Genomic DNA, 20725 nt, shown 5'->3' on the forward strand with positions numbered 1-20725 from the left:
AGTGCAGTAGGTCTTGAGTACTTCTTGAAAAGATGGAATTACCATTACAGTTCATTAGAAAATATTATGTTGTTTAAGTCCATGTCTCTGGATACAAGAGGACTGGGGACTGTTTACTCTTCTGAGTATACAGTTTTCAAAATAATGAGATTGTTTTGTTGACCTCCACCTTGTAACAGTAACATGCAACCAAGTATTTGTTTCTTTGGAAGTGGTTATTTTTGCATGTATTTGCACATATAAATCTTTGCTGCAATTCAAAGAAACACACAGTTTAGACAGTTTCAGCTTCACTGATTATTTAAAACCTTTTCATAACGTTACACCATTTGGCTGAGGTCCTACTTTCTGTATAGAAAAGGTATTTCCTGAAAGGTTATCTTGACTGGAACAAAGTTAATGAATTGGTCAAAGAAAGTTTTCGCTATCTGTACATACTTGTCAAATATATGTCATTCACTCTGCGTGGGAAATGATCCCTTCTGTGAACTTCTTTGATTAGTACTCTAATAACTCACAACATTTAGTATCTTTCAAAGTCTCCCTTTTAAGGAAAGTAATTTTTTTCATCCTATTAAAGAATACTGTGCAGATAGATAATTCCAATCTTCCACAAAAATAACCAGACAGCACACATTTGCTGGAACAGTGGTTATACTACCAAAAAAAAGTATTTACTGAGTCAGGCATTTAAGTGCCAGGTTCTCCTGGGAGGTGTCCCAGGTAGCCCAAGGAAGCTTTGCTTCGAGTACTTTAGATTTAATGGTTATGTTATAATAATAGGATCTCCTGAAAACTGTTGTAGAAACATTCCACACCTGGGGCAAGGAAGTGTACCTACTCAAATAAGTTGAAATGTTATCAGACATGCATTTCTAACCCCTTACACGTTTTTTCATGCATCTGAATGTATGCTGCAGACATCCATCACTCCTTTTGCTTGCTAGTAATCCAAGAATTTTTCCGCATTGCCTAGAAAAGGCAACAAAAAATAGCCAACAGCTGAAAACCTTGTTGCCAACTTGCTGTAAATTCTTGACCTGGTAAACTCATTAATACAAGGTTCTCCCCTTCGTCATAGAAAAAGTAACACCAAGAGTAAATATCCTACCTGAGATGCTTCACAGAAATCAGATTTAGAAATGGACTGGTCTCAACCAGTCTTTGTAGGCCTTCATTTGTAGTGATCTTGCAGGGCATAGCTCAGCAATGTGGCATCATGGTTATGCATCTGTAACAAACCATGTCTTCTACCTTCTTGAATGCTTCCCAGAGGAAGATGTGGCACCCCTACTCCTCACTCTGCATCCATCCAGGTGTGGTGGAGAAGGGAACATTTGCTGAAGAAAAGTGCTTTTGCCACATGGCTAAGTACCATGTCTTGTGGTCAGCAGGAAAGCAGGGACATGTCCCGTCACAAAGAGCCACTTGTGAGGATAAGTACAGTGTGCTTCTTTTCATCGTTTTTAAGTCTGAGCATGTCTCAACATGGTAGTTTTTTGCTAAAGAACGATGAGGAGACAGAGATGAAAGAAACCTAGTGAAAAAAACACTGAGAAAATGAATTACAAAAAAAAAAAAAAGCAGCAACAGAAGGGATAATAGTGCTTTGTTTATCCTTTCCCTTTGAGCTTTGTGGAAATATAATAGTTTTCCACTTCTTGGTCCTGCTTTCCCTTTCCTCCTCCCCTGCCCATTTTTCCCGTGGCCATTAGCACCACAGGAGCATGCCACCCACAGTGTCCATTCATTGCTTTTGCAAAGGGGCCCAAGAGAGCAGCCACCCCGTGCAGGATAACCTGGGCCCAAAGGGCAGCACAGTGTCATAGCCTGAAGCCGGTTGCTGTTTGTATAGCAACGTGACATTGCAGGAAAAGAGTTCAGTCATGCTCAATTTTACTTCTGGAATTGCAAAAGCAGCACATCAGTAGAGGCATTCTGCAGACTGCATAGAACTAATTATATTAAATTGTTCCATAGGAACTCTTTAAAGAGTTGCATTTAGAAGAGCAGGATTTTTGACGTGAAGTTGATTCATACAAGGCTTCATGGAGCATTTATTTTACTTTTAAGAGTTCAGGTCACCTTCCATGTGAAAACTGAGGGAAGGAAATCTTACAAAATTCCCTGTAGAATTTCCTCTCAATTTCTTCCTCCAGGCACTTTCCTTCCTCAGCCTCCAAGAAGCAAGCTGCATGGTTAGCAAAATGCTGACTCCAACTCCTCCCTCCCTGCCCCTCTGTGTCTGCTGTGACTATCTTCAGTAGCTTAATTATGATAAACTCCTCTGTAAGATAAATGATTTCCATCCTAACGATTCGAGGACCCTAGCCTTTCATTCTTTGTTTCCAAAGGGGTGAGAGGCAATTTGCTTTTCCAGATATTTTATTTTCCAGATACATAGCTAGCGTTCCTAAAATCTTCTACTGATAATTGGTAAGTAATTAGCTAGGTCTTGTTGTATACTGAAGGCACATGAGGCAATACTTGTGCCTCCCTGACTGCTCAGTCCAGCTTGTCTTCCTCTCTTGTAGGCTTCATTGAGCCCACCAGAATACTCTTGCTAAGGGCAGGCAGTTATCTTTTCTCATCACTAATAACGACAACTGGGTTCGTAGTGTCACAACACTGATATTTATTTCCCCTACTAGGGCTCTAGTTAAAAACATCTGCTAGAGAAATTCCTCTGGAAAATTCCATATGCAGTGAGCATAGAGATAAGAGATAAGTTTAAAGCCACTTTGCATACTTTTGCTTTAAAAAAAAAGGAGCAGCACAGAAGTTAGTTTATGTGACTTTTTTTTAGTGCAATCAGAACACTGAGTAGCAGTCAAATTGTATTTTTTTTCTGAATGTGTCCGTTGAGATTTTAGATTTCCTGATTCTGCTTTTTGCAAGTCATCCCATGTTTCCCTCCAACCCAGTCTTCCCATGACAACTACCTCTTCTTTATGGCAGTTATGTAGCATGAATATTCTAAATTATCTGCTTTATTGTTGTAGCTTTTCCATACACAAGGCTCAGGACTAGTGCTGATGAACATTTTTCCTTGGTGGGCTGACACAAATGACAGAACTCATCTCTGATACCAAAGCTCAACCTACAAACCAGCTGGTTTGGTGTCTGTTTCACGACTGAGGCTGCATTAGGGAACCAAATATTTGGCACTGTTATTTTTCAACCCAAGTGGACAGAACCCCCTTTTTCTGTCTACTTCAGTCTCATGTGTTTTTCCCAGACTATTTAGTTTCTAATAGCCTTGTATGCACAGTATTTGAAAGTGGTACGCATGTACCCTGCGGAGGTGTTGTCTTCCAGTTCTGCCCACTTTAGTCACTGTCCATGTATAGGCAAAATTACAAGTACTCATTCCTGGCATTAGCCCTCACAGAGGCATGCTGCAAAGAAGCCCATAGAGTATCTGCAGCTCCAGGCGAGGATGCTGGAGTTCTGTGCTGTGGGTGCGAGCATATGTAGTGGAAGGATGAAAGAAGTGATTGCGCAGGTTTGAATTTGTGAGTTCAAATTTGTGAATTCAAAGGACACAGACAAGCGCTTATGAAGACAAGCACTGTTGCCATCATCCAAGCAAGGCAGGGAAACCCCTACGTCATACTACTTTAATGCTGAAGTACAGTCTCTTTCAGTTCAGTAGTTTCTTCTTTTTCAGAAAACTTGGATGTAACTCAGTTGTATTTCTTAACAACAACTTTATTTCCTTTTACTTGCTGACAGGCATGTCGGAAAACAGGAAGGATGGAAGGAATTATCTTTCCCATTATTTAATTAGAAAACTAAGTTCCAGAAACCTTTCTTCAGTCTTTGTATTTCTAAGTTTAGAATACGCTGTGCTTACAGAGATCTTTTAGCTTTACTATTTATAAGAAATAGAAGAAAATGATGTTATGTCCCCACATACCCTTTGTGTCTGCTTACATTTATCAAGTCGGGAATGAAGAATATGCTAATTTGTTTTGCCATAAGAAGATAAGATATAACCATGCTGTTCTCTAGTCCAGGCAACCCATATTTATTTGATATTCAGCCATCCTGGAAAGTTCATTTTGCTGCCGGCTGTTCTCCAAGGATCAGTAACAGAGATAACAGAGGCTTGAGAGCTCTCAGCAGCATTCCCTCTTTTGCAAGTGGGCAAGAAAGAGAGAAATGTTTGAGTTTTTTCAGCACTGCTAGCCAGGAACCTGCTCCAAACACTCCGTGGTACACTGTTTCCTAATGCAGTAGGTATTGCCATGTCCTAAAGAAGGGGAACAGCTGCATGCCAGGAGAAAAGAAATTCAGCACAGAGGAGGCTTTAGTGAAATGACTTCTCTCCTTGGGAGGGATCACTGCCTCCTTTGTCTTCTTCTCTTACATCCTGTGTCTCAGCATCTGGAATTTGTGTTTGGCAGCAGTGCTGACCCAGGCATTGCAGCCTTTGTGACTGCTAACACAAGTGCTCCTCATGGCCCTGGGGCACAAACACATCCACAGTGCAGTGTATGTTAGGGGACTCCTGTATCTGTTGGAGAGGGCTTCTAGACCAAATTGCCTTTAGTCAGGCTTGTAAAAATCAAAAACTCAGCTGAAATAGTGCCAAATTTCTTCTGACATCTCAATGAAGTTAGAAAGCAAAGGGATACCAAACCCACCCATTGAAACGCCTCTTCACTTGGCAAGCCATCTCACACAGAAGGCAGCAGTGTCCCCAGGCTCCTGCTGTACATTGCAGACTGCAGCAGCTTTGCCAGACCTCATGGCCTGTACTTCTGTTCCCTCAGCCTGCAGGCTCATCATGCCTCCTGAGCTCATCATGCCTCCCTGGGTCAGAGGAGATGTCATGGACCACAGGCGCCTTCCATCAATAGGGAGACGTGGAAAGAAAGACTTCATTATTTTTTTCCTGAAGGTGTGTGCTATGTTTAAGGTAAAAGAAAATGAGACATATTTCAAATGTGTAGTGAATGTCAGTGAAAAATGTCGTAGGATGGGTGTCTTTCTGTGATTTTTGTGTTTAGGAAGAAGAAATTATTAACTGAATCATTTCAGCTAGAGTTTTTTAGTCAAGATGGACAAGAGCAGTTCAGAGAGCAGTGCAAATGCAAGTACATATCCTCAGCTATGGGACTGAATCACCACAAAATGTGTGCTAGGGGTGCTACCCTACTGAAGGAGAGGTTCTTTAGGATGAAACAAGGTAAGACAGTTTCAGGGCTGCAAATTAGAAACAATGCCTTTGGAGTTGAACTCCTGGCTCCATACAGGACCATCCAAAATCCGAACCCTATGTCTGAGAGCGATGTCCAAACACCCCTTGAACTCCAGCAGCTTGGAGCTGTGACCACTGCCCTGGGGAGCCTGTTCCATGCCCACCGCCCTCTGGTGAACCTTCTCCTAATACTCTTAACAAGAAGGATATCTTTATCAAAGATGGGAGATGATGGCTGAGCTGTGGACATGGGGTGAGGCATACTTGGAGTGGTGTGGGTCAGCAGCAGTTCTCCTGTGGGCTCTTCGCCTCCTGTGGTGTGCTAAGCGCTCTTGGCCCAGCTTTTGACAGCTGTCTAGGAGACACCCTCACTCAGCTCTTGAGAACTCTTGAAAACACTGCCAACGTCTTTCTGAGACGATAAATATTTTATTGGTGTGTTCTGCACTTGGAGGAACGGATAGTTCTGGTGTTAGAGGTCAAGGAAGTTTTATTATGGAAAAGTAGAAAATTCTGCGGAGTTTCACAGCTGGCTCTCCAAAAAGAATGGGTTCCTTTGGAATTTCAGTTTTCACTGGAATTTATTTCTTGCTGACAAAAGCCTCTAGTATAGGTAAAGCTGAAAACGTAAAGTCTGTGCTTTTCTCAATTTGCATTTTTTGTGTAGAGATACTCCACTGGCAGAAGTGTGATTAGACAACGCAATTGTAATAGCAGCTTTTCCTGGCTGAACTGTCCTGATGATAAATTCCTCTTCTTCACATCCATGAGATAGTTAAGCTTCTAGATCTGGTACCTGCTTGCCGGCATTGGTTCTTTGGAACCAATGTCATTCAGGAAGAGAGATGATGTCTAACCCAGCAAGGAACTCAACGTAAGAGGAACTCCCCTGACAAGAAGCAATATAGGTCAGCACTGATTTTTAACTCTCCTCACCAAAAAAAACCAACACCGGAGAGCCAAACAAACACCACCAGTTTGAGCCTCCACCCAGAAATCTGGCAATCTAAATTACACTCTTATTGAGCTGTGCTTCCCTCCGCAGGAACAATGAATCAAATGAAAGGGCTTAAATAAATAAATCTTTACACTTCCCTGTTCTTTCTACCTCCCAATTAATCATACGTCATTTTGGAAAACGTAAGTAATCCACAGCAGGAAGCAGAACTGCGATCACAAAGCACATTGGCAGCATCCAGCTGTCCCCAGGAGCTGTGAGGTGAATTACTTTGCCTTTCAGTCCTGGTCCCCTGTGGGAGCGGGGTGCCAGGTCACAGCAGGTGGGCACCGTCTGCAGGCCATCCCACTCCAACCCTAATCCCTGTGTGCCTTGTGCTGGGCTGAGCTCCGCTTCTGGCTTTGCCATGAGTTGCCGCTAGCTGTGACTACTGCTCTGGCAGCCAGCTTCCTGACAACTCCCTGCTCTGGTCTTTTCAGCCTACCTCACAGCAGGCCTCGTGGTGTTTCTGTTCCTTTACAAAAAGTGCAGCGAGGCAAGCATCCACGCAGAGCCCCAGTCACACAGAACACGCTCACTGAATTAAGTCTTCTTTCCTAAAGAGGAAAAAAAGAAGGAAAGAAAGAATCTTCTTGGAATCTTTTTCCCCATGTATACACATTTCTCTGCTCCTCAGGACTAGAACAGCTTATTCAGACTACAACTTACCGCAGATATATTAGGCACAGGGAAGCTACCCAAGTTTTTGTAAACATGTTTGTACATGCTGTTTTACACACTTTAACTTTGATGTTTTTAACAGAAAGGCCCAAAATTCTAGAAAATAATGTTTGAATAAGCCTGATACCATGCAGTCCATTTCATCTCATGTAGTTCCCCTTCCTCGCTAGCAGATGCCAACAGCTGTGGTTCCTTCTCCAGACTCTGGAGAACACTGCTCACCAGCAGGAGCAAAGGGCTGCTCTTCACACCACATTCTTTTAGAGGAAAAGTCAACCACATTTGTCTAAGCTCCCATTGCTTCAGTGGCAACACTCAAATGCAGAATTCTGAGCTCTGAAGTGCTTGGTTAGCACTTGGTAATGGGAGTTTCTTAAGCTACTGGTGCTCCTTTTCTCATGCCACACCCTCAGTGTTGCAGCAAGGTCTGGAGCTGAAGAACTGCTACCAAACAGATCAAGTGTCCGGCCTGGAAGGAAGAGCTGAAATTACTACAGAAACCCTACCTGGACAACATTTTTGGTACTGTTTCACAGGGCGTCAAGTAGTTCAGATAAGCATCAGAGAAGTACTCTTGAGTTTTTGGGTGCTTATCTCTAACTCCAGATCTTTTGAAGTTTTCTCCTCACGTTTCACATCCTTGTCCTTTAAACAGAGCTTCTTCCAAAAGAGATAACTAACGTTTGTGTCCTCTCAGAGGACCCATGTGCTCCTGTATGATCCTCAGCAGGAAGGCTAAATTAACCCTGCTGTCATTTGTTGAAGTTTTACCAAATGGCATTATTTATACTAGCTTTAGCCTTAAGTCCCTATTTCCAGGGGCAGCATATCCTAAAATAGTGCAGAAAGGATGTTTTTCTTTCCTTTGTATCTTTGAGGCATGAATAATGCATACAGCTACGTCTTCATGTTCTCTAAGGCCAGTCACTATTGAATGAAGTTTGGAGGCTGAAACAATGTGAAGATATTTATTGAAGTGTAGTTTTGGAAAGCCTGAAGAGCAGGTAGGAGATCAAAGATCACCTTTTCACCAAATTTTTTTAATTTTTCTGTCAGTGTGGAGGTTTTCAAGCTCTTCATTACTTACAGCATTCCTGCCCCCACCACCACTCCACCCTTCTTCTGGTACGTAGACAGAAATTCCCTCCAGTGTTCCAAAGCATAGAGATCTCTCTGTCTTTTTCTCATTTCCTTCCTTCATACTCTCCCTTTACATTTCAATGATGTAAAACAGCCAAGATAAGAAATAGCTGTCTCTTCCCAGGAGGAGACAGGGGACGGATGTGCAATTGAGAAGAACAATTCCTTTTTTCCTACTGCCTTCCTCTGGATGGGAGGTAGACAAGGGTAGGGGAAGTGAGAAATAAATTAACCTCCCCTTTGCCAGCTCTACCAGCTATTCCTAGCAAAATAAATGCAGCAAGGCATGTTAGCACTGTGGTGCTCTCCCTTGAAAGCAGAGGATTGGTAAAAAGGGATAAAATAGGAAATGGGTGGCTAGTAACTTTTATATTTGGTCAAAATGCAAAAAAAAATTGCCAATTTGTTTTCTATGATGCATCCCATTGCTCTTTTAGCGTCTGGGTTAACTGTTGTCTTCAGTAGTCATGTATCTAGATCCTCCCTTACTAGAAGAAGGTGAGAGTTAAACTGTTACCACTGTGGGGTAATGGTCACAATTGTTGTGCTTTTGTATGAAGATTGGCATAATGAGATTTGGGCCTAAATGTTTAATAAGGAAACTTCTGTGGAAAAAGGATTTTTCTGCTATTACAAGATTTTAACGGCAGTTTTGAACATGCTTCTTAGTGTTGTAGCTTAATAAGGAAAGCACAACTGATGTTTTAGTTACCTAAAGTTAGTAAAAAATGGCACAGACAGGAAAAACTTCTCTTTTGCCATGGAATCTAGCATTTGCAGCAGGAGGAATTCACAACTAAGAGCATCACTCTTTATGATGGTGGTGAAGTACGTGACAAGAGGCTCAGTGTCCATCATTAAGGGACGCAGTTGAGTTCAGTGACACAGAGTTCAGGTGTACTGACTATTTTCACTGGGAAATAAGTGAAAAGAAAAAGGGCACAGGAAAGTCACAAGAATTTCTGGGAGATTTCTGTGGAAATCCTTTCTCTTGCTCAGTAAATTGACGGGATGGGGAAATCCAAAAGAGGCTCTGTTACTCTCCATCCAAAATTTTCAAGGACTGTTGTTGCCACGCTGTCTTCCCTAGCTGCATCAGCTGTGACCTAGACTCCAAGATCTGGCTCACTTGTAATGCAGATGCACATGAACATTAAAAGGGAGAAGCACTTTCTTTAGCACTTTCCCTTAAAGCCAGTGTTCTGCATAACATGGGACGGCAGGAATCACTAGCACCACAAAAGAGGGTTTAATGCTAACATGACTGTAATCCAGGGAGTTCTCCAAATGATCTGGTACTCTGCATGTTGAACAGTGAGAAGGAAAGACCGTGTGTGTGCACAAAGATGATAATGCACAAGAGTCCGAAAAGCCTCGGAAAAAGTAAAATACTGTGCCTGGGTATAAAATATAAGAGATATAAAAAGTGCAGAATAAGTTTTCCGCATCGACTCTGTGAGCGGCTGGCATCATGAAAACTGGGAGCTGTGGAGAAATGCTCCTACTGTGCTAGAAGACTGTACTTCAGCAGCAAAATTGAAAATGAAACAAAGGTAGCAGCTGATTTGGGATCTCCTGCTACTGAGAAGTTCTTGCCTGAGTGTAACCTGAGAGATGTGTTCACAGAAAAGGAGAGTAAGGCAAAAGAGCCAGAAGAAAAACTATTATACTTTACAGCTGGAAAAAGAATTACACTTCTGTGTGTGTGTAAGTACACACTAAGGAAATTAAGAGGATGACGTTTCAAGCAAATGCCTTCAATACTCTAACATCTTTCCAGTTCAGTTAAACAGGTTCCAGGGTCTGACAGCTAGGAAAACTCTCTTCTTACCTTTCAGGATATAAAAGAAAAGAGTTCACAAACTACTTAATATAAACAGAGTGGGAGTTTTCTGGGGACCATTGCTCATCTCATTTGGTGAGGAATGAAGGTGTAGTTGTGCAAGTAGTGAGTGCTGCGCACTTGGTGCTGAGCACCTTAAAGAATACATGCTTGGTGAGAGCCAATGGTGAAAAACCTCCAGTGCTGGAAGGTGTGATAGGATGTAAAGCCTTGTTACTGATCCAGTATGGTTCAATACTATTGCCTGTTTGTGAAAAAGATCTGCCGTTCATGAATCAACTGGATAAAATTATTAGAGTCTGAAAAAGTCACAAATGAAAGATCCAGTTAAGAGGCAGCTCATGAAGCTATTTTACCATGCCTTCAGCAGTTCAAGCATTGAATCTCTGTAAAAGTACAAGGGGTGCTCTGAGAGTAATACCTGCTGTTTTACTGTGTTGATCCATGATGTCAGAGGCATATGTCGGTGGTATGGCAGTAGAGGTTGAACCTTCCTACCAATATTCCGTTACATTTTGCTTCCATGTGACTGTTGGCAGCAGAGGAGTAGTCTGACACAATGGTGTCTGACATGAAAGTGTGGATGAAGCAAAGGTGTGTCACTGAATTCCTCTGTGCAGAAAAAATGGCACCCACTGACCTTCATCAACACTTGCTTAATGTTTATGGACACTAAACAATGGATGTGAGCATAGCAAGGCGGTGGGTGTTGCGTTTCAGCTGTGGTGACAGTGACAGTAGGTCACCTCCACTGGTGTGATTTTTGCAATTGCAGCTTGCAGCCTCTTGGTCATCACTGGTGTAAAGGCAGAGCTAATGGTGGTGACTGTGTTGAAAGATAGTGCTTTATACCTGAGAATTTGCTCTATCTAGTAGTGTTATTGTGCTTTTTGTATCTGTTGTAGTTTCCATGGAAATAAATAGGCGGCATTACTTTCAGAGTGACTTAGGTAAATTGTGAGAACAGATTCTGCTGTGAGGAGAAAGTAGAAGAGTTCTATCAGAACCACGTCACATTCAAGATCTATCCCGCTCACAAAATATGGCATAGAAATTGACTGTTCCCTGATCAAGGAAAAGAAAGACAAGTTAAATACCCAATTTTCCTTGCTACCTTCTGCTGCCTGAAAATAGAGCTGTGGCTTTGTGTATGAGAGCAAAGGGCCCCTGGAGAAGAGTCTGACAGTGTCTGAGGCATAACTACAATAATAATGAGTCCTGAGTCCTTAGTCTACACATGGAGAGTTGTTGTGCTCTACCAGGCCATAGAGTTTGGCAGAGTCATGTGTCTTATGTCAAACTAAAGCCATGGGATTTCACAAGGTAGTGTCTGACCAAGACATTGACAGTCTCATTGCTGTTCTCTCAGCTGAAGGTCTTTTCCAAGCAGAGACATGAGATATCATCTGTGAAGTTTCAAGGAGACAAACAAGTAGACAGAGCTTGGATTTTTTTGGTAAGCAGTACCATGGCCTATAGCCTCCCCAGAAGGGGAGTGGAGATGCAATGTTCATGTCTCTCTGGTGACAGCAATAGAACCTGAAGGAACAACATGGAGCTGCATCAGGGGAGGTTCAGGATGGATATCAGGGAAAGGTTCTTCACTAGAGAGTGGTCAGGCCCTCAAACTGGCTCCCCAGGGAAGCGGTCATGGCACCAAGCCTGCCTGAGTTCAAGAAGTGTCTGGACAATGCTCTCAGACATAGGGTCTGATTTTTGGGTGGTCCTGTGTGTAGCCAGGAGTTGGACTTGATGATCCTGTAGGCTCTTCCAACTGGGGATATTGGTGGTTCTATGGTCCTTTAACATAAGTATTATAGTCCCAAGTTATTTCTGTGCCATTGCTGATTTATCGCATTTCTGAGCGCCATTGTTGGGCTTTGGGCATTCTGGCTAAAAATCGTCATTTTGAGTTAACATCACCTATGAAAACTTTAAAAAAAATGATGTTTTTTGCAAAGCTGAATGCATAAATCCAGTTTGCTAGTTGTCTTCCCTGGTTTTCTGATTCAGTTATTCCTGAGTTACATGAGGTGTATGGCTTACACAGAAAATGGGTTTTGAATCAGGCGCCACTTACTAGTTGCTATGACCTTTGATATTGATGTGCACTGAGGGTTCTGTCCTCCTTCTTTTAAGAGTCAGGACTATCTCATTTCTCATATAGCTAAATATAAGTGTATTCCATCATTTAGTCTTGTCTATTTTCTACTCCTTACTGTCAAGGTATGAATATTTCTGGATTTTCCTTCATCTGTTTGCAAAGACAAGCTTATAGTAAAAAAGGATGTGAAGGAAGAGCCAAGTGACATCACTTTAGTCAGTTTAAAGAAGCTTGATATTTGGTTGTTTATAATATCAGTATGTTAGTTGTTTGTACTGTGATAAGAGCATTTTTGGTGTGGAGACTAAGCCACAAGACTTATTACAGCAATGCAGACAGTGTTTGTCTGTTGGTTAGAGTAATGGACTGGAAGGCAGGAAGGTCTTGGCTTCTAGACCGAGCTGAACTGGTGACTCATCGTGTGGCTCTGGGAAAGTACATTCAACTCAGTACTTCAGTATTGCAGAAATCTGCTCAGCTGTTGGGCTGAACTGGAGCAGGTTGTAAGTGACAAGTCACTAGTACATATGGGAAATATGAGCCTTTTTTCTTCTTCGGGATAAATGTAAATTCTGCCTTATCTTCTCCTGAGCCACTCTTTCATGGTGTGGCTGTGGTAACATTCTTGTAGAGTCAGTTTGGTATTTTGAAGGAAATTGAACCTCCCACACCAAAAACCCTTCCCACCCATCCAAAGAAATTTATGTAAAAGTGGGTGTGAAAAATAACTGAAGAAAAAAATGGCTGTTATTTATTTCTTAGTATCAAGGAGAACTTAATTTTCCATTCCAGGTTTCAGATTAATCTATAGATTACAAATATACAAAATAAGTGTTGTGTTGAGGTATGACTTTGTCACCTGAGTATATAACAAGTAACTAAAACAGCTTTTGGTAGAAGTTGGAATTGAAAAATATCATGTAAGTTTTATGAGCAAGAATATAATAATACTTCTCCTGTTCTTAAGGTGTTTCTTAAGGTTTCTTAAGTTCCTAAGGTGTTTCTTATCTGTATTGGGGCATCTTATTTGCAAATGACAAAAAAAGAAGCTTGTCCACATACCTTCTTTTGTGAAAATATACTAAAACATGTTACTAATCAAAGGTATATGGGTGAGAAAGGGGATGATCACTAATAATTGACTGTCAGTTTTTATATCCACGGGGAAGAGATCTTGTCTCAACACCTTTTCCTCTATTTTAGATTATCTGCCTCGACCTCATTGCAAATAACAAAACTTTCACTGAGATCTGCATATCATCCTACTACGTTACATCCTCTAACAAACTTTCTCAATCTGTTACATCTCCTATAGCAATCAACTTTACCCAGAGATCTTTTAGCATTAACAACACTGATCAGCAGAGAGCATTGAGGATAGGGCTCAGTGAGGAGGCTAACTTTTGAAATCTAAACTGGAAAGTGAAATGGGTCAGTGAGAAAACTAGTTCTCATGAGTTTTTTCTTGACTGAAATAGAAAGGAAATGGTGGGTGTTGCATTTGGCCTAGCAGTTAAATATAGTTCTTATCCCAGTTTGCAAATCTCTTGACTATTTTTCTTACTCTCAAAGAAATGCCAGTCCAATTCTGAGAAACGGTTCTGAAATGTTGCATAGCAAATTTCCACATTTAATATTTCCAGGTCAGTCATTTTTCTAACAGCCGACTGTGAAAAATGAGCCAGAGCTGTAAGAGCTGGTCTAGAACACTGGTCTAAAACTACTCCACACCATGTATGATTAAAACAGGATCAGTAAGTCTGTGTCATCAGTGATAAACCATGCAAATCCATTCCTTTCAAATTATGCTCTCAGTAACTCCTTAATTCCAGTTATTGGTAGATATATATATAATTGCAATTTAGTAAGTAATGCTGCAGGAAGAATTTAATCTCAATTTTCTTTCTCTCTGTCTGCTGTATTTAATTCTGTAGAAACAACAGGACTTTTAAAGGCCATTAAAAACTGTCACTGACCTCACCCTTCCCAAGGAAAAAAGAAGTGCCATGATCCCATGATCTCTGAACACATAAGAACGAGGTCAGCAGGTTATGGCTGTAAATAACTATGCCTGGGAGGAAAACAAACTCCATTTATAAATGGATTTCATACACAGTCAGGCACTTCTTTTAAGTATGGAAATCATGAAACTGGAATAATACCTCTGCTTAGGTTTTAGGAAAACCTGGCACCGTTGCACTGCACTGAACAAATATAGACAATGCAGCCATGAATACAGCTGTACGGCTGTTTTATATCAATCCCTTCCCTATGAGCAGGGCTAATGCAATTGCGTTACTGCTTGTTCAGAAGCAAAAATCTTTCCTACGCTGGCAGGTTTGTTTGTTTGTAGTGTAATAGGTGGAGATGAGTTTTCAGAAATATTGGATATATCTCCAGTGTAATTTAGCGACTTTAAAATTTATCAGTTGCTAAGAATAATATGTTCTTAAGCAGGTTTCCCGAGTCTGCCAATTTACGTAGGTGAGTAAACTAGACAGGTCAAATAACTGGCGTGGTTTATAAATAGACTACAAAAATCTCCATATATAGAATAGCATCCAGACTCTATTGTTCGAAGCAAATGATATCATTACTTGGATGTGTTTCGAGAACTGAAAATGACTAGACTTCGGAAACTAAAAGTAGCTAAATATAGAAATCGCTACTTTAATGAGTGGATGCTGTATCTCATTATTATGCTACTAGTATGTGAACAAATGCCTTTCTGTGCTAGGAGATGAGAAGGGGGAATTTTATTCCAGTAATATAAGATATTGGACAAAAGCCAAATTCAGATTAAGGGCTGACACTGCTTCTACCCTCTTTCCCTTATGGAAAATATTTTTAAGATCCACCATGCAATGTAACTGAACATATGAGATGATTACACTGTCCACTGATTTGTGCATTCCCTTGTGCAAATCAAATACAAAACGGATAGGAGTTTGCATAAAATAAGATGGTAGAATAAAAGTTGAAGGAGACAAACTGTGCTTTTCAGTATAGCTTGTTATCACAGAGGGTGGTTGAATCTACTTCACCATATCACAGAGCTTTCTTCATCATCGCTGATAACTAGAAAATACTCCTTCTGACTCCTGCAGTACCAACTTTTGAGACCACCTAAGTAGCTTCGGTGGAGATACACTTTATTCGTAGAAATGTTGTGTTGGGAAAGTGGCGCTTACATTAAGATGTCCCTTAATGTAAGCACTCTTTCTCTGAAGTCCACCATTGTATCAGATGAGGAATGTCATGTTGGATTGTAGAGCAGAATTTGTTGTGTCTTAAGAAAAGATAATAGGCTAAAATAATATGCACCTCTAAAAGCTTACATTTACAAAGATGGAATCAAGTTTAAAAGATACCAAATCAAATTTTAATTTATCAATCCATATTTTCCTTCAGCTGCTTCTACACCTTCTGCCTTTCAGATTTAGCTATAAATTCCTCTTCTGAAAAACAAATTCCAGCTTCAGACTCTTACTAGACTCATCCCTGTGTTTTTGTGTTTGTTTATTTTTTTCTGTGAGTAAATCTGATTCTTAGGCTGGTAAAACTGAAAATTGACTGCTCATTAGCAGTGCTCTTATTGCTCTCCTGTAATCATTCCATGCTGTAGGTGTGGGTTGAAGACTCTGGTATCTTCAGTCTTGGCTGTAAGCACCCTCCAGACAGTTTAGTTGCCTGAAACATCACCTCTATTGCTAGCAGATGCTTTAAGCTTCTGTTGATCATTAGGACTAAAATTATAATTCCTTTAAACAGCAAAATCACCTATCTAGGATGAGAGACAATGGCCTTAAGTTGCACCAGGGGAGGTTCAGGTTGGATAGTACCAAAAATTTTTTCTCAGAAGGAATGGTGAGGCACTGGCACAGTCTGCCCACGGAGGTGGTGGAGGTGTTCAAGAACCATGTGCATGTGGCACTGAGGGACATGGTTAGTGGGCACGGTGGGGATGAGATCGTGTTGGACTAAATGATTTTAGTGGTCTTTTCCAACCTTAATGATTCTGTGATTCTATGATCTCAGTCAGGGAAGTGACAGAGTACAGAGCTTTTCCTCCTCTAGATACAGTTTTGCTCCCAGAAAAGCCCTCTCCATCTTAACCCTTCTTCATCAGTTCCTGGGAGCTGCAGCACATTCAAGCGATGACCTGATGCTGCTTTTTAGGATTCCCTTTCTGATAGCTTTGCAGATTCTACAAAAATAAGCAGCAGTAATGAATTTTTATGTAAAGATGATTTCTTTTTATTGTTAGACCTTTTAAAACATTTTAACTGGGTTTTCTCATCTGAAACTCTAGTCCCATTCTTAGGATAACACCTCTATGATGAAAAAAAACCATCAAAATGCAGCTGATCCCAACTTCTTTACTTGTAAATATCAGACCCCCTTTCACTGAGTTCTTGGCAGAAAACTATGTCACAGCATGGACTTCTTGCTTGGAAGGGTACTGTTTGCAAACAGCCCCATTCTGGTCAAGTGAGCAAGCAAGACCCCTGGACAGTTATGCAGATATCTGTGCCTTATATTTAGGTAGATTTTTAGGTTTACTCTGTGACACAGCCTCTTAAAGACTTCCTTTTTTTTTTTTTTTTTTTTTAATACTTGCTATATCACAGCAGCTTCTTCTGGATTCCATCTGGCTTGCTTGGTAATTGTGAGTTTGGATGAAAGCTACAAAATTAGAAATGCTTTCATGAAAATGTGAAGGGTAAGTTCACGCTGCAGCATGTCTGGCTTCCGCAGTTGTTAGAAGGCAGCGTCTCACGACCGGCACAAGAGAACATTTTCATTTGAAGAGGGGATGGTAAATAGTACCTCAAATAAAGTGAGCATGTGGAGCTGTGAAGTTTCACTTTGAAATGAAACTATACAGCCTTCAAATCAAGGCTGCATGCCAGAAAGTTCATATAATCAAGAGCCACAAGCCAGCCCATAAGAGGAAAGTCTTTTATAGCTTCACATCTAAGAGGTACAGGATTCATGTTTCCCATTGCTGGCTTTGACGTCCTTGCTGAGACTCACTTGAAAGGATGAGTTTCTGTCCGCTGGGGACTTGGCGGTGTTAGAGACTTTGTATTCCCATCCTCCAACCCCTCCACCCCAGACATCAAGCACAGGCATCCCAGACCCCAGGAACTGTGCAGTTTTGGGATTCTTCTCTGCTGATGTTCCCATCAGGACTCAGAAACAAAGCGAGCTGCTTATATGCTTGACAACCTGTTTTAGAGTTTTCTCTATTAACTCCATCACAAGAGAGGCAGCTCTGGAAACTCCACACAAGTCTGTAACTCATTGCTTGCCATGGGCATTGTTGTTCTTATTACACTGGGAAGATTGCCTTAGGCAGGAAACTGACCAGCTTTCTTAGTATGGCTGGTGGTAAGCGTCCTTGTGTTCATTCTGGGACCAGTTTCCTCCTCCAGGTTTTTTTCATGGAAGGTTATGTAAATATATGGCTCCCTCTACTTCTGGTGGGAGGTGTAAACTTTCATAAGATATTGAGGTCACGAGCTATTCCAGTTGCCATGCATCGTTCTAGAAAAGATCCTGGCTGCCATTCAAATATGAAAGAAAGAATTATTTCGTAGCTAAATAATTCTCAGAACAGTCAAAGAGAGGATCCACACCCTCATCTTTTCCTTCCTCACTAAATGTGCCAATTTCTATCTGTTGTTCCCTTGACAGCTAAGGTCTTCAGTATGACAGTGGTCACACTGTCCAATGCACTTGCAGCTACTGCACTACAAACAGGCAGTTTCAGATCTCTGGTTCTTCCTTCGGCATGCATTTCTCGAGGACAAAGCATTTTCCAGACCAAGTTTGATGCTGGCTAATCCAGGCTACCCCACTGACACCATTCTTTATACTTGTTTTGAATGATTGTTTATGGATGTTTCTAGAGAAATAAATATGATATCCAGGAAACAAATGTTTTCATATTTTTAAGGAGTAAAAGGCTCGTTTTGAGCAAATGCAACTGTGCAATTACATTTGAAACCAAGTTCTTATCTGTCTGCTTCCTCAGCAACAGGATTATCCAACCATTTTCTTAATTTATTCTTTCCTCCTTTCTTTCAAAGGCAGCAGAGGATTAATGCTTCAAAATCAGGCCTTTAATAGACCAAATTTGAAATTAATGTGAGTGTTGACAGCTGAAGGTCAGATGTGGAAATAGAGGTTCACAGGGGAAGCATAGGCCAGTCTCCCTGGCAGCAGCACAATGTGCTGCCTCAGAAGCAGGTTTGCAGTCCTGACTGGACTTTTTGACTAAAATCTCACATGGAGCATCTGAGTCTGCTGCTTGTTGTGACGCGGCAGGAGCACGCAATGTATCAGCACCCCCTGCAAATTCCGAGACCTTCCAAAATCTCCTTGGTATAACATAGCCTGTTCAGAAGGGCTGCTGTGATTGATGGGGAGCACCAAACTGGGCTGTGTCAAGGCAGAAGTTAATTCGCAGTTGCAACCTATAAAACTTTATTAAAGAAAATACGGGTGTGCAGAGTCTTTTGATTCCAGGTTGCAATATTTTTGTTATAATTTCCGTGGGGTATTTTTTAGCAACATATGAGGAAATGGCTTATATTTCCTGGCCTTTCTGTACTCATAGAACTTTACTTTGAGGTCTGTCCTCAGGTTGCCTTTGTTCTTTGTCAGAATACCAACCACTGAAGTGAAGGTACTTCAGTGGGCACACGGAGATAACAGTTACATAAACATAGTCAACAGTAGTAGTAACTACATGATTAGTGTGTGGAAAAGTTTAAAGAGAACTATGTATATGTTTCTAGGTTTCTTAAGAGTTTGGCTGAAAGAAACTGCATCTAAGTCAAAAACAAAACTGTATGAATTCTTGGAGAAGAATTTGTCTTGTGTTGGCTGAAGATATATTAACACAAGTAATAATGTTTTGGGACAAAAAACATTCTGTGAAAGCAAAAGGACAGAAAAAAATGTGTTGCAGCATATATGTGTTATGTCTGCTGTTTTGTATGTGTAAAAAAGACAGTGGTTGCACTAGGCAAATATACAAGATCTACAAATATAGATGGCACATGTTTTTCCCTGCTTGTTCTTAAGTATAAGTGGTGTTTAAATTCCTTGAGCCATCAATCATATATTCATTCCAGCACAGAATGACCCAACGATGTTAAAAGGATGGTTGGAAAATTCTCTCTTCCTGTTCATTTCTTTCCTCATTCCCCCTTCTCCATCATTTCAGCTTTCCCAGGGTAGGCACGTGTTTGATTTTCTCAGTCAGAGGGCTCTGGTTTCCTTGGAGCCTCCTGTGACTGCTGTGCTGTTACGGGCAATGAATGTGGCAGAGTAAAGCTGCCCTACTCACTCTTCTTCAATGCAATCTTTTCCAGCTGCATTTTGAAAGCATAACTGAGCCACAACCACATTTTGTAGTAGGTCGGGTTCTGTGAGCTAGGCATACTCTTGGTGGGCCTCTGTGGATATTTCTGATAGAAGAGGGCAGAGCAAATTGAAGGTACTCATCTGTTAGGGAACTGCTCTACCTGCAAGGTGAACGTGCTCTAGAGAGGGCTAGCTGTGGACACTGCAGACGTAAGCGTCTCTCTGCCTCTTGACCCATCTCCAGGATCCACGTAGATAGCAGACTTCAGATGTAACTGGTGGAGATGCTATGATGTTTGCTAATTAAAGAACACACCCGATAATACTTTATTGGCTAATTAACACACTACTGTTTTTAGTTGTATTCATTCACAATTATATCTCTGCAAGAAGCACTGAGCTGCAATTCTATTGCTTATTGTTATTAGTAATATTCATACACAGTTACACTACTATGAATAACTCTTACAAACAAACCATTGCTAGTTAATTTTTCCTCATTGATCCCAATTTTGTTAGAATCGAGTTCCAAGGTGCTCTTTCTGGCAATGTCATGTGGGCAATTTTACTACTGCACATTGCAATTGTGTAGATGAGACATGCAGCCTTGTATCCAAAGGTTACCTGTTCTCCCCACTGCCCACACACATGGTTGAGGCACCTTCCTCAGATCACAAGCACCATGTCTGGATATCGCCAGTGTGTAAAATTCCTAGAAATGTATTTTTTCCTCAGGAAATAAACACTTTTGTGGTAATTCACAGCTACATGTCCTATTTCTAAATTGTAAACTTTGCTGATGTAGTTGCATTTTATTTCTCTTCGTCTCAGTTGTGCACTCATGTAGAGTTTGTTTTGTCAAGGTTTTACAAGGATCCATAAAAGATCTATTTTTAAACTTTAGAAGTCTGAAACTATAAAACCTGATACCCTAACTTCCCAATAATGTCAGACTAAATGACTATGCCATGATCTACCTTCAAGAAATTATATACATTCATAGATAATCAAGCAGAAAATGTTACATGTGACTGAAAGCTCCCAGAGACCTCCCAGTAGCCATCAAAAAGTGAAGAAGTGGAAACTGAGCAATACGGAGAGCCCAAGTATCATTCAGAGTAGAGACATTAACACTGGTCTCAAATGTTTTCCATTTATGTTCCCTATCTTTGAAGAAGTCTTCCTGGCTTTTCATCATCTTAACGTATGTGCATTAAAGGACAGAAAATGAGAAGAAAAAAAAAAAACTTCCTAAGATTGTGGAAGAAAACAATTGTGTCCCCACATTAGCTGCTGGTATTTTTAAAACACGCAAATCTAAATGTTGGATGATGGATAGTACACAAACAATAGGCCTTGAACTTCTTCCAGTCTAAA

The 20725-nt window shown here is 40.9% G+C and overlaps 1 protein-coding gene across 3 annotated transcripts in view; it reads left to right on the plus strand.

Annotated features, from left to right (window-relative positions):
- Positions 1-20725, plus strand: part of COL4A2 (collagen type IV alpha 2 chain) — a 138456-nt gene that overhangs the window by 16044 nt on the left and 101687 nt on the right. The window contains exon 3 of one of the 3 annotated variants that reach the window (XM_021415218.1): positions 4779-4924. The exons of 1 other annotated variant lie outside the window; for it this stretch is intronic. In XM_021415218.1, coding sequence (XP_021270893.1) covers positions 4793-4924 — 132 coding nt within the window. In that variant the 5' untranslated portion in view covers positions 4779-4792. The remainder of the gene's footprint in view (positions 1-4778; positions 4925-20725) is intronic. One more of the 3 variants, XM_021415201.1, reaches the window with a different exon arrangement.

Source organism: Numida meleagris, chromosome 1 (genome assembly GCF_002078875.1).
Source record: "Numida meleagris isolate 19003 breed g44 Domestic line chromosome 1, NumMel1.0, whole genome shotgun sequence".
Taxonomy (NCBI): domain Eukaryota; kingdom Metazoa; phylum Chordata; class Aves; order Galliformes; family Numididae; genus Numida; species Numida meleagris.